Source organism: Orbicella faveolata, unplaced genomic scaffold, assembly GCF_042242905.1.
Source record: "Orbicella faveolata isolate gen_17 unplaced genomic scaffold, um_ofav_v1 contig_1, whole genome shotgun sequence".
NCBI lineage: Eukaryota > Metazoa > Cnidaria > Anthozoa > Scleractinia > Merulinidae > Orbicella > Orbicella faveolata.
This window is the reverse complement of record NW_028301536.1, coordinates 27,552,980-27,566,270: the sequence shown is the minus strand read 5'-3', so window position 1 is coordinate 27,566,270 and position 13,291 is coordinate 27,552,980. Positions and strand designations below refer to the sequence as shown.

General features: G+C 41.3%; 1 protein-coding gene across 1 annotated transcript; it reads right to left on the bottom strand.

Moving 5' to 3' along the window:
• Positions 1–373: 373 nt before the first annotated feature.
• On the bottom strand, positions 374–8,169 carry LOC110045373 (uncharacterized). Its single transcript, XM_020750976.2, has 9 exons — positions 8,041–8,169; positions 6,993–7,292; positions 5,512–5,724; positions 4,138–4,938; positions 3,753–3,862; positions 3,094–3,152; positions 2,324–2,457; positions 1,435–1,933; positions 374–1,095 (listed from the first exon to the last, which is right to left on the bottom strand). The coding sequence occupies exons 1-9, from the start codon at positions 8,138–8,140 to the stop codon at positions 855–857; spliced, it is 2,457 nt and encodes an 818-aa protein (XP_020606635.2). The 5' UTR covers positions 8,141–8,169; the 3' UTR covers positions 374–854.
• Between the last annotated feature and the right edge of the window lie 5,122 nt (positions 8,170–13,291).

Here is a 13,291-nt window from a genome sequence, read left to right as displayed (position 1 = left end):
GTTTTCCTCCCTCCACAAGAAACCAGCACTTTCCAAATCCCAATTCCATCTGGAAACAGTGGGCGAATAGCCATTCCGTGGAGATACCACTACTATTTCCCATTTTAAAAAAAAAACTTAGAGTATTTATTATTTTTATCATTATTTTTTACATTTTGACTCGTCACACATTCTTCCATGCAAGTCATTGCGCGATGAACCAAAAAAAGACGAGCGACCTCCTGTGGACTGGGTCAGCAAGTATACGAGACCAGTTCCATTTCCGAAATCTGATAATTTCCTCGAACAAATATGATTTTTGTCAGCCATATGCTCGGTTACATGTAAAAATTAGTTGTTAAATGAGAGAAGAGAGAATAACCGCGGAGAATACTGAAAATTAAGCAGATTTATTGAAACATTTTTTCGACAACTTGCACTTCAAAGAAAGAAGTACAAGAAATACAATGTACCTTATCTTTGTTTTCAATTAAAAAGTAACATCTATTCTAAATTTCATTTGCACTTGTTTTGTCTAGGCCATCTATCTTAAGTAATCCGTAATCTGTTACAAGACTGTCAGGATGGCAGTGTTATTTCTGATTCTATTTAAACATCGTTTTGTTTTTATTTAGCCGCGTGAAATGTAGCTGCAATAAGTTTTTTTGGTCAATGTTTATCACTGATCTATGGCGAATTTATGATAATATTTCTTAATGAAAAAGAAAACTGAAAAGATGACTAAGTATTTAATTGAATATCGGAAGGAAAAATATATTTGTGTCCTCTTTTCAAACTGTGATAATCATTGCGAGCTTACAGATGAGCTTTTACTATTTTGTAAACTTTAACTGACCGGTTAAGGTCCCAGTCCCCTAGTGAGCTTTAGCGCCATGTTCGGAAGCACCGTCTGCAGAGTGAATGGTGCTCCGATCATATTCTTCTAGTCCCAGGCTTTCAGGTGTTACACGTCTCGCGTAGTAGGACCTCTGCTTTGGACGTAAAGGACGAGTAAGTTTGGGTCGTCTGTACGGCACTCTGAGATGTTTTCTCAAGTAAAGCTGACGTGCTATTGCTCGCTGGGCACTCCTATAGCGGCTGTACTTTCTAGAGAGGCTAGAAAAACATCGAAAAGTTAGCAGAGCAGGAAATCCGGGTTGTAGTGTGGGTGGCTTGGGCCACGAAACATTTACAGGCATTGCTTTGTTCGTGTGTCGTATGGAATCATTCGGTTTACTCTGGCAGGAAAAAAAAACACCTTGAAGAACCATATGCAACTTAACGCTGGTTTTCACAAAATTAAACATTCACTCTTTTTTTCAACCAGTCGTTTCTCAACAGGTACTTGCAGGCCATTCAGGTGGATGTATTTCTGAATAAGGGCTTTTTTTTATAGACTACCAAGGCATCTTGCCTGAGGGAAGGCCACCCTAGTGTTTGTAGCGCACTTCTTACCTGTTCACCACTGATTTTCTAGCCGCGCAGCAGGCGTTATCACAACTTGGCGCGCAGTAAGCTGGGCACGAGGGATGACAAGGATTCGGGACATATTGTGTGGCACAGCAATGCGGGCTGCACTGAGGATAACACGAAAAATGGCAAGATCCCGGGCACGTTATGCTGGGACTAACGGACGCCGGAGCCATGGCTGCCGGAGTAGCAGCCACCGGAGACGTTGCAGCTGGAGTAGCATCCTCTGCGTCCATCATGCCAGAACAACAGTCGTCATCGCAATCCGGGAAACAGTTGTCGTCACAGGTCCCAGGGCATGACGGGAGTACGGGAGGTAACGCGTGTGCGGGAGGATGGTACTTGCGAGGATGGAAAGCACAGCATGACACGGAGCACCCGGTAGGGTAACAGACATTTGGTTTGGAGCAGGGTTGTGCGCACACTCCGGTGCCTGGTTTCTGTATTGGTCGGCTTGGTCTCAGATATCCGGCCGGAAGGGCAACTGAAATCACAAACAAACGTATAGTTCAATTCTAGTTCAACTAGTGCTGTCAGGCTGAGCTTTTACGTGTACAGCGACGTAATTCCTTTATCGGCTTGATCTTCACGGCGTGGTCTGTAGTATTTTTGCAGTAATAGTATTTTTTTGTACAGGTAATCGACTTATACAGTCGACTCCGCTTTCTAGAAAAGTTGCGCTTTCAAGTCACACAAGCGTGGTACCCGGTCAGATATCATCCCTCTTGTTTCCAGCCTTGTTTGAGCTGTACCACCTATATTTTCCATGGGTCCATGGGTTAGAATGCTTTCCAAAGCTGTTGTCTGGTTAGCCCAGGACTCATAACAAGTATTTAAACCCTGCATGCGAACAAGCAGGACGTTGTTTTCATACCAGCTGATAGGTACTTGGGCGTCACAGGCATGTTTCCAAGTTGTCCTGACAGTAGAGCCAGCGATAACCGGTTGAGATGGCCTGGTGCATCCTTCTTGAACAGCAGTCCAAGCGTGGCAATCACGCTACCACTTCTACAATATGATTGAAAAGATCAAATTTGAGAACCTGTTCATTAGTAAAGGAGGTATTCAACCAAGGAGAAAGATGTTCATGTACGGTTTGGATTACCCCGTTCCCCCCCCCCCCCCCCACCCCCACCCCATCCTCACAAAAGGGAAGTCTGGAAAAAATGACCAAAGACCATTAAATCTATTCAATAGCAGCTTATGTTTTGGCGCTGAATGTTCATATAATCATACGTTTAGCTGTATGTTTTAGCGCCTTTTAGCTGTCTCTGTCAAGTTATGGGTGTACTTGGGAGTGAGAAAAGCACTTCAGAGGAGAGCATAACTCTAACACTTCTTCCTTGCTCTTCAAACTTAATTGAGCATGATTGTGTAATGCGATAGACGCACCCTTATCATTAAACTGTTCTTAATTTTGCTGCTTTTGCTGCTTTTGTTTTGGACTTTAACTCTCAAGGGCAATGAAAATAGTCCAATTTCTCATCACGTAATGTATTGTAAGACATTCAGGTGATGAGAACGAGGAAAATATTCAACTTAAGTTTTCGATCCTGTATTCCTTTGTATGAATCAAAGAGATCCACAAGTGAGGGCTCTATTTTAGCTTGAGTAAAAATGTTTGCTATTCAATGTCCGTCCTACCTCAGCGATATGAGTTTCACTTCTTCAAATTCGTCATCTTCATCGTATAGTTTGATAATCTGACGAAACCAATGACGAAAACATTAAAAGCGTACTTTTAAAACCTAAGGGAACTCAGAAACAAGGAGAAGGCTCGCATTTAAAACCCATAAGGGACTCAAATACCTTTAGCGTTACTTTGATTGCCATCATCACGGTGCGATAAATACGATAAGTTTTAGCATCCCAAAGTCCCCATAGCAACTCAACTTTTTTAACCTTGGCTATTCCAGACCCATCCACAAAATCCAATGATTGACTAATCTTAGACTCTCAACGAAACACTCGTAGAGCACTAGTCAACCGCAAAACTGTCGAATACAATTTACTATCACAATGGTTGTCATCCATTTCATTCTTCCAAAATACATAGTGTCTCCTACTTCTGTAATCAAGCTTACTCGTCCCCAAGTCATCTCTAATTTGTCTCTATTTACGAGAGAGGCGTGAGAGAGATGTGAACGAATCAAGCTCACTGTGCGCGTCAGACACAAGAGCGACTATGGACAAGTCTGCCCTCTCAGGACCGTTCAGCACCATCGTGATAATCAAAGATGGGCTCGAATCTCAACTCCTGGATTTGTAACATTTATTCAGTCAAAAACAAACAATATACTTACTGCCCTAGTCACGTTTATTTTGACTTCTTCATAATCCAAACTTCCCGGCATCCGCATCCGCTCTGTGTAGCGAAGTTTGGGAAAGCGGATCTCCACTCGAAAATCTTTTCCTGCACAATAAATAGCATTTTACTGATGCATAGGAATGTGGTGACGGTTAAGAATGGAAGCAAACTTTGATAGAACATTCCGTTCATTCAGTATTTTTAGTTAGATTTGTTTTTTAGTCCAGTGGACGAATAACTATAATCAGCCAATCAGATTGCTGTAGGTGAGTATTCTAACCGGGCACTGTGCCAATTGATCCCTTTGTTGGGTTTGCGTGTCAATATCCCACTAAATCAGCCATGCTAAGCAGAAAAAAGATAAAGAATACGTTTGATACCTCGCTTTGGTGTGAGGAGAGCTATTGAAGGAGGCAACTTTATCGGGCTGTGTAATGGTTTCTCTACGGGAACTTTATCATTCATAGGCGCTAAATAAGTAAGGCCAGGCGGTTTACTGCTCTTCGTCGGCACCTCGTCACTCATTGGTAATTTTGCAAAAGCGTCAAGTTTTGCATCCTTTTCTTCCTGGCGTTCATAACTTGAAGTCTCCTTAGCGCTATTGCTGTCGATTCCTGGTCTCGCATTTGGCTCAGTGGGACTGGAACTTGCATAACTAGGTCTCGCGTTTGTATCACCATGCTCGGATCCCAGATTATGAGGCCGCAAATTGATGGAATTGATGTTGGACCCTTCAAACAATGGTGTTCCTTCTGTGTTACTACTCACTGGCTCTAATGAACTTAGTTTTTTATCTATCTCACTATTCGCGAAGCTCGGTCTTTCATTTAAACCAGTAGAGCCTACGTCACCGTTATTAATCATGGGCCCTGGATCAGTTAATGAACTTTCTTGGAAAGAACTTGGAGCTTGCTTCATTTCATTAACTCCCGCATACGAAGGTTGTATGCTCTCCGTCTCGTGCATGTCAGGTCTTGAACTTGAGAAGCTTGTCTCAGGCTCTTGGATGCTTTCTACAGCTGGACCCTCATTCGTGCCAGACTCTACATTAGCCTGCTGAAGGGGAGGAAGGTTTGGTGTAGTCGTGTTTTCCAATCCAGTGGCACTCGGTTCAAAGTTAAACTCCTTAAAATAAACCGTGTTTTGGTCTTTACCATTGGACTGTATGTCTGAAGATTCGCCTTGAAGTGAATCAAAGCAAAAATTTAAGTATAGATAGGGGTGTTACACAGTTCAGGTTACCGAGCCCATAATTACCGAAGAGCGACTTAAACTTGCCGTATCCCGTTGGTATTTTATTGTTTTAACTGAGTATTGCAAACTGTTCATACTAGTAACTTCTGCATCCATGACATGGCGAATCTGATTACGTTCAGCATTCCTATATTATTTTATCCATTTAAAATCTGGTTGTCCACTGCCATAGCTATGAAATAGATTTACCAAAACCTGACAGCAAAACTAGCTTACTATTGACTTAACTACAGCTAGTTATTCAGTGTAAAGATACTTCTCAGTAGTATGCCCGTATTTAGCATTGATAATATAGTCGAAATACAAGGGCTCTCACGTGTCCACGTTTGCCTCGTATATCTCTGAAAGACCTCCGAAATTTGACCAACATTTGGCTGTGAAATGGAACTACTTTCTTTCCATTTTAAGGTAGCGTAAAGAATGTTTTATATCAAATCTTGTCGAACTTTTCCTGCTTTTACTTCTTAGAAATAGCCGGTTCTCAAATAGGACTTCCTTACCCGGAGTAGTGTTAGGCTGGTTATTGTCCTTAGTTCCTTGACTGCTTTTGTCAGAGGATTGTTCTGCGACATCCCGGACATTGTCATTGAATTTACCGTCTATATTTCCGCGGGGGCTGTAGCGAGCCACCAAAAAGAAGTTCCCGGATTTACTCTGAGCTGTACCAATCCCAACCTCCTTAGAGTCCCGCCAGACCAACTGGCTAAAGTGACCTGTAAAGAATTACATCTGTGGTTGTTTTTGTAATAATCTTTGCAGCTAACGATGGACGTTGCGAGTTCCGTCATGCATGTAGTGACTCAGATTATCCCAATGTCCCAAGCTGATGACAGCTACAGCCATTGCTACCCCTTGCTAACACGCGATTATTGTCCCTAAGGGCGTCGACCTATTTCAGTTATCGACACTCTAGGGTAAATATCAAAAATTGAAATTCATCCGAAATGTGCACTTTGCTGCAAACGTGTAACTGAAACATTGGTAATGGACGTCTTTCCGATAAATATGCAGGTTAGCGCGCGATCTGGTGCAACCTGGTTATAAACAACAGTTAACAGAGATTAACGGTGCATTCCTTTGGGATGACCTGGATCAGGATCGGTGATCCAAGATCACTTGAAAGGAGCTTATAATCCACTCTGGTCAAGAGTTTATCGGTGTCTTTGATGCACCATGATCAGAGTGATCTTGGATCATTGATGTTGACTCGAATCATCCCAAAAGAGTGCATCCTAACGATGCGTTCCTTTGAGATGACCCAGATCAGTGATCCAAGATCACTCGTATCATGGTGCATCAAAGGAGCTCATGAATCCATTCTGGGCAAGGATGCATTGGTTCCTTTGATGCACCATGGTCCGTGTGATCTTGAATCGTTGATTCTGATCATCCCAAAGAAACACGCATGAAGTCACCCTGCCGCCAGATGTTTCCTTTTCAGGCATTGTTTTTGCAATTGCTGAAATTGTGTGCTTGGTGGTAAAGTTCTTTCAGGTGACATTGCATATATTCACTTTCAAAAGACGATTTTAAGCAGGGATAAAGCGAGCATGATGTTGAAAGAGGCGCTCGAACCACTCATTCGCACAGCCGGCCTTCATTTCAGCTACCGCCATAAACAAGCAAGGTGTGTTGCTCAACACCCTTAGATCACACTAGCCTAGTGTAAAGCTACCGCCCGGCGCTTCTTCAGGTTGCCCTTACCGATTGCTTGTACTCATTTAAACTACAGGATTAAGGGGAGGCACTGTGTGTATTAGGGGTCTTACCCAAGAACATGGAACCTAGACTTAACCCCAGGCAGGGTTGGGACCCAGACCACTTGATATCCGTAGCCCAACTCGCCAACCATCAGACCACCGTGTCTACAGCATGGCACCGGATGTTTCTAATCCCGAGTTATGCAGATAGCTAACACTGGAAATTCAAAACCGAACGAGACCGTTAAAGCGGTGCTATATTGTACAGAAAGATTACTCACTGGTACTTTCATCCAGATGTGGAGATCTGAAGTCATAATTTTTACCCTCTTGGTACCAATTCTTAACAGCTCGTCCACAGGCTTGATCGGGGTCACCGCCATACATGTAAAACAGGTTTTCTCCATCAGACGTTCTAGAGTCATGCTGAAGCTGATCTATTGCTGCAAGGTGATTGGCCCATTTCTGTGCGTTTACAGCAATGTCTGCTGACCAGGAAAGAGCTGGAACTCCATGACGGGCTCGAACTTCGTTGTGAGCGTCCAGGCAGTCCCGTATGTAAGAACTCTGGAAAGAAAAGACTAGAAACAAAAACCAACCAAAGGAAAGAAACAATTAGCAGCAAGAACTAGAGGGAAACAAACTTTACCTTTGCAACGCAGGTGAAAAGTTGTCAAAATTAAGCATGACAATCTCTTGTAAGTGCTTATCTTGTCATGTAATCCGCAGAGCACATCACTATGTCGCTCTTTGGACACATTATAAAGCATATCATTTGCAACCTTCAATTTAGCATGCAATTTAAATTGACTTCGTGAACGGCTGTCTGTTATGTATCCACTACAAAGAAGCTGACAGTCGGGTTCAATTAGACATGGGTCGCTTAAACCATCTGTAACACTCTAATTATATTTTCCAGTTGAAACTATTTAGGGGCAGTGTTCATTAAAACTGGCTTACTTTTAGTTAAACGGATAAGATTATCGTTATCATGGTAGATCTCCAATTTAACGGCTCAAACTACATCGGTGGTGTGTTTAAACATGTTAAGAGCAAAACGTTTCGTTTTCAAATCAAAGAATGTCCAGTTATATCGGTCATTTTTTACGACGAAAATTGACAGCCATTGGGCGGCGGTGTTATTGTCTATATCCACCACATTTTGTTTGTTAATAACATTGTTTTAAATGAATACGCGAACTAGGTTTGTTTTCAGTACTCTAACTGGCAGGTCATACAAAATCTTTACACCAATCTAATTCGTCCACACCACGTTTAATAAACATGGCGTGTATTTAGCAAAGCTCCCGTTGAAGTTGGAGTACCTACCTTTAGTTGCACACAATAAAACGCTCACAAGAAATTCTATCTTCATCTCTGATCTAAATGAGAAAACCCCATTGGTAAAGGAACGAAGAAAGGGAAACATTCATTATTGATAGGTGGAACACAAACTCCGTGACAATACCTGCCACATTTGATTGTATGTTCAGGTACTCTATTGTATAGAAACTAATGGAAAAAAGGAGCGTTTTAAGCGCAATCAAAGCCTGCGGAAAGGTCAGACAATCGGAGCATGCTATATAACGCAATGTTTTGGAATGATATACCTTGACACAGCTCCCATGTGATTTGATATGTTTAACTTTTTGAATTAGCTTCTTCGTTCCTTTCGGGTATATATTGGTAAACTTAAAAAAAAGGAAAACGAAAGAGAACGAAACCAATATTTCCCAAAACGGAGCAAACGAGCAAGCTGATTAGCGTGTTTATTATAAAACGCTGCTGATAAACTAATGCGTCCCCGCGATCCATTAACGGTAGACTCGAGCGCAAAAGTTTACCATCTATTTACATTTTGAGGTATCTTACTCAGATGGTTCCTCAGATATGAAGAGAAAAAAATTTCGTAAACCTTTTTTCAAATTGTTATTGTTTCATAAAATTACTTTTACGTATTTAGTACTGTAATTATTATTATCTGGCTTGTTCTTGCAGCCGATATAACACGCGTTCTGATAGGCTAATTGTAGAGCATTATTCTCCCTTATAATATGGCTGTCTTATAAGGGCTGGGAACTACTGAATTTACGAATTTGATTGGCTCAATTCGATTTTGACCGCGGTCTAGGTTTTAAAGACCCTTCGTTTGAACTAGTCAAAGTGATTTGAATTCAAGAGACAAGACTGGCCTCGCAAAACCCTCAGTGTGAACTGCTCGTTAACAATTCCCAGGCACTACACTCGGGGACTTGTCCCCTCGCGAACATGTGCCGACCTAAATTATGCTGTTATTATTCTTACTTAACAACCAACTATTTTCTTTTGTGCAATGCTTTGGAAAAGGAATTCGTTAAAACTAATACGTGCCGGGTCTATCTTGGCGGGCTATATTACAACTTGAATTCGGGGCGCTCAGGACACCAATTATAATAGTGAGTGTTTTCACGTGACGTCACGGCATCCATATTGGTAACCCAAACCAAACTGCGGCAGTTGAACTCTTTTCTCTGTAAAACTTTCTTTTATTTGAATAAGTTTGGATGGCTGCTGCCAACGCGAGTGGAAACGCTCTATAGCAGACTAGCACGATGCCGTTATTTGACTTCAACTACCTCAGCATTAAATTCGGTCAGCACTCACTTATACACTTCGATAGAGAGAGGCACTCTGAGAGTAAAGTATCTTCCCCAAGAACACAGCGAATGACCCCAGCCAGGGCTTGAACCCAGACCACTCCGACGTCCAGCGCGCGCGCTAAACATTAGGTCACCGCGCCTATAAATGCTTTAGCTAAAAACAAAAGGAACGGCAACAAGAATATACCGTCATGAGCACTCGGTTTACGCGGTATATTTTTAGCACAGTTCAAGCTTGAAGAAGAAACAAAATGGAAATTTTTTAGGCGTGTAACCATTCAAAAGAGAGCTTTTGAGCATTACTAACTTGTGTTACTGTTCGTTTTGCATATGTCCTAAAATTGTATTGTTGTGTATTTCCTGCAAAAATTTATTGTTTCATTGTTTTTCGACATCCCTTCCATGAATAATTTATCTATGCCAGTAGAACTCTCAAAACTACAAACGTAGTCTGAATTGAAGTCCGATGTATATGATCACTGCTAAAGTGTATGTGGAGATTTGGAACTGACGCGTGAATAGATTCTTCGAGTTGGCGTTCGGTGCCTTAGGCCGCTTGTCGGTCGCGTGTAACATCATTTAAGACTCTACCCATATTCATTAGACATTGTTGAGAGTGAAGAAATAGTGTTCCGGCTCATTTGATGATACATTGCTTTATTCTCTCAACCTTTGTGCCCTAGATCAATGATTGCGCAATGAGATTTCAAGGGGCAAAACGATTTTGACCAGTGCAGGAATATCAAAATAAGAAAACCATGACATTTTTCACCTGAAATACTCTCGTGTTTATTTGTAACTCAAAATCAAATTAAAGACCAGCAAACTACAGTGAATATTTGCTCTCCTCAGCTGGCTTGTCTCTGCGGGTAAATGAGGAAAGTGGAGCCTTTGCAAACTCTGCAAATTAACATCCTTGGGTTAATTAGAAAGTTAAACTTGTGAAACAACTACGTAATATCTTTACCTATACTTAGCTGGTTTATAGCCTCGGTTTAACGGCGTCACCGCAGAATATGGAGAAATAATACAATGCAATAAATATAAGCTTGGACGACTAAGAATCATAAAAGAATTCCACTTGGTTCGGAGGATGAGAGAAATCAGAGAAATTAAAAAAGTATTTGCACTTGTGACAAAGGGATTAAAAGGTTCTTCGCCGTGCATAATAAACCGATCAACTTGAAGCTAGTCCTATCTGCAGGGTCCAGCTTTCCATCTCCATTTTTATCAAAGGCCGCGATGTAAGAATTAGCGACAATTTCTGGAATGCTATACTCATCCACCAACTCAGCTGCGTCAATATATCCGTCTCCACTATCGTCAACGTCATCAAAGCGATCAGCCTAAACAAGATGCAGTTTCATTCACACTAGTTTACGTTTGGATATAACGAGTTGACAGCTCCGATCCCTGTCGGTGGTGTGGGTGGGTTTAGGGTGGAAAGGCTTCTTCCAATGATGAGAATATTCGCCGTCCAATTAAGCTTTTTAAAATAACATTTCGATATCGTTTAGGGGTTCCATGTTTGTTCGTTTCAGCCGTCATTCCTAGTTGACCAAGCCCTCTACCTCCCTCAAAAATAACCTTTTCTGTCTCTAAATAGACACTAAATTTCTAGACCTTGTCGCGGGTATATATGAATTGCGCATGCTGATGAGGAAAACAACTGTAGTTCGCACCTGCGTTAAATTTTAAAAGCTTAGCACAGGAACGACAACGGTAAAACGCTGCCTTACAAGTTCTCCACGCAAGGTAGTGGGGAGGGGAGGAATAGTCAACAAAGTTTATTATTGCTGTCTTCGATCCGCGATCGATCGATCGATCTTTCCGTGGTGATTCCTCACATTTACATTGCGCATCCTTACTGCGCATAATTCATGGCGTCAGCAGCGAGCGCTCGTGCACGAGCACATTGAAAACATGGTGGATTTGCCTTGATACTGAGTTCTGTCAGTTGAAAAATGGCTATAGCTCACTAACGAACTCGGGCACCCCAATTTTTTTTCCAGTGGTTTTAATCAACTAATCATTAGCTTTGCGTGAGAAAAGACTGATATGATTTCTATTGCTGAAAATTGAAGAAATAAGGAAAATAGCAGCTGCCCTGTAGTCTTTTCTATTTTGCAGTTTGATAGCCGTGGCAAGCAATTTGGTTCCAATACTTTAACAAGGATTCAGCTGTCTGTCAAAATCAAACTTAAAAAGCTAATTTGTGTCCAATACAAGTATTGACTGTAGTTTGAGGAGTCCGAGTGTTTTCATGAGTCTGGGCTCACAAAGATTTTACAATAACTTGAAATGCGTTCTTGTAATAAGCATTAAATAACGCCAAAATGGGACATTTTCAATGACTCACTGCTCCTTAACGAGCATGGGCACCCCCCCTTTTTATTTTATAATTAAAGTTCTCATATGATAAATATTCAGTGGACAAAGTTTGAACAAAAATCTACTGACAGTTTTATTTCAGGGGAATGACCTTAAACACCAGCGATAGCCTTATCACGGTTTCCTTTGACGATGGTACCCCATCCACACTGGTACTGCAGAAACACTGAATCCAGCTTCTATAATTTTCTCTTAGGCAACCAAATAACTACTTCATGAATCAGCCATTAGGTGCGTCTGTTCGATGTGTTTTAAAAGGAAGGTAGCTCTCCCTATCAGCCTGAAAAGAGGAACCCTTTCAGGCGGAATTCCCACGCATACCCCACGATATAGTTGCAGTGTAAATGGAGTACTCACACCTGTCCAAGATGAAGCTCAACACTACTGCTTACACACTTTCGTCCGGGGAGACGAAAAACACTAGAACGACTGAAATTTTTAAAATTACTTACGTTTGCAGTTTTTGCGAGCAGGACAATCATGGCAAACATGGCAACGAACAGCAACTTTCAATTTTCCATTCTTTTGCTTCCCAACAGTAAAGTAGTTTTCTTAAACAAATATAGAACGAAATTTTTATTAATTTTTTTATTCTATAATGAATATTACAGTATATTATATTACAGTACAATGAATATTGCAGTGTCCCGATGGCAATGTGCCAAACTCATGAAACGTTCCTTATATTTCTCTGTGCGTGTATCACGCTTTTAGAAAATGTCCTTTGAGTTATGAAATAAATGCTGTATGTAAAACTAATATTCAATTTTGAATTTCTTGGTAATTTAGTCGTCTTCCTTTCATTTCAGGAATTGTTAAAGTCTGGTTTTACCAGCGACGCAAGCACAAGCGCAAGTACAAGCGCAAGCATTAGGGATGACCCAGGTGAAAACGAAATTCGACGCAAACACAAGCAAAATCGTCCAAACCTTCCAAACTGTTTAGGCGCGAAGTAATTTGTTTTCATTGGCAGATATCCTTGTGCTTGTGTTATGCCTGAGCGGTATTTCGTTTTCACTTGTTGCAGAGCAAAGGCAAGCATAAGTGCAAGCACAAGACAAAGGAAAATTTTTGATCTTTGTGCTTGTGCTTGCGCTTGTGCTTATACCTGCGTTAAGGCCGTTTTCACCGTGAAATAAAAATTATTATTTGTGCTTGCGCTTGTGCTTACGTCGCTAGTAAAAACCAGGCTTAAGGACGTTCGCGCGAAAATTTTCAAACACCGATTTTTTCTGAGACTCTTACCACTGTAAGATGATGGGTTAGTTATGTCAAAAATGTAAAAAAGGTAGGGGCGGAGGGGCGGGGGGCGGTCACCGACTTCGTTTTGGAGAGAACATGCCCGGAAGAACATCTTTTAAGAATTTAAAAGAATTTAAAATTCTTTCAAATTTAAAAATTTGAAAAAATCGGGCTTTGTTAGCGAATAAGGCCACAGTGTCTGTAAGCTCCAAAATATTGCAATTAGATCTTTAAAGTGAAATGTTCTCTGCTAAATATTGTTTAAGTGGACGAGGTTCCTTAAAGAACAAGTTCGCATTTAGCGACCA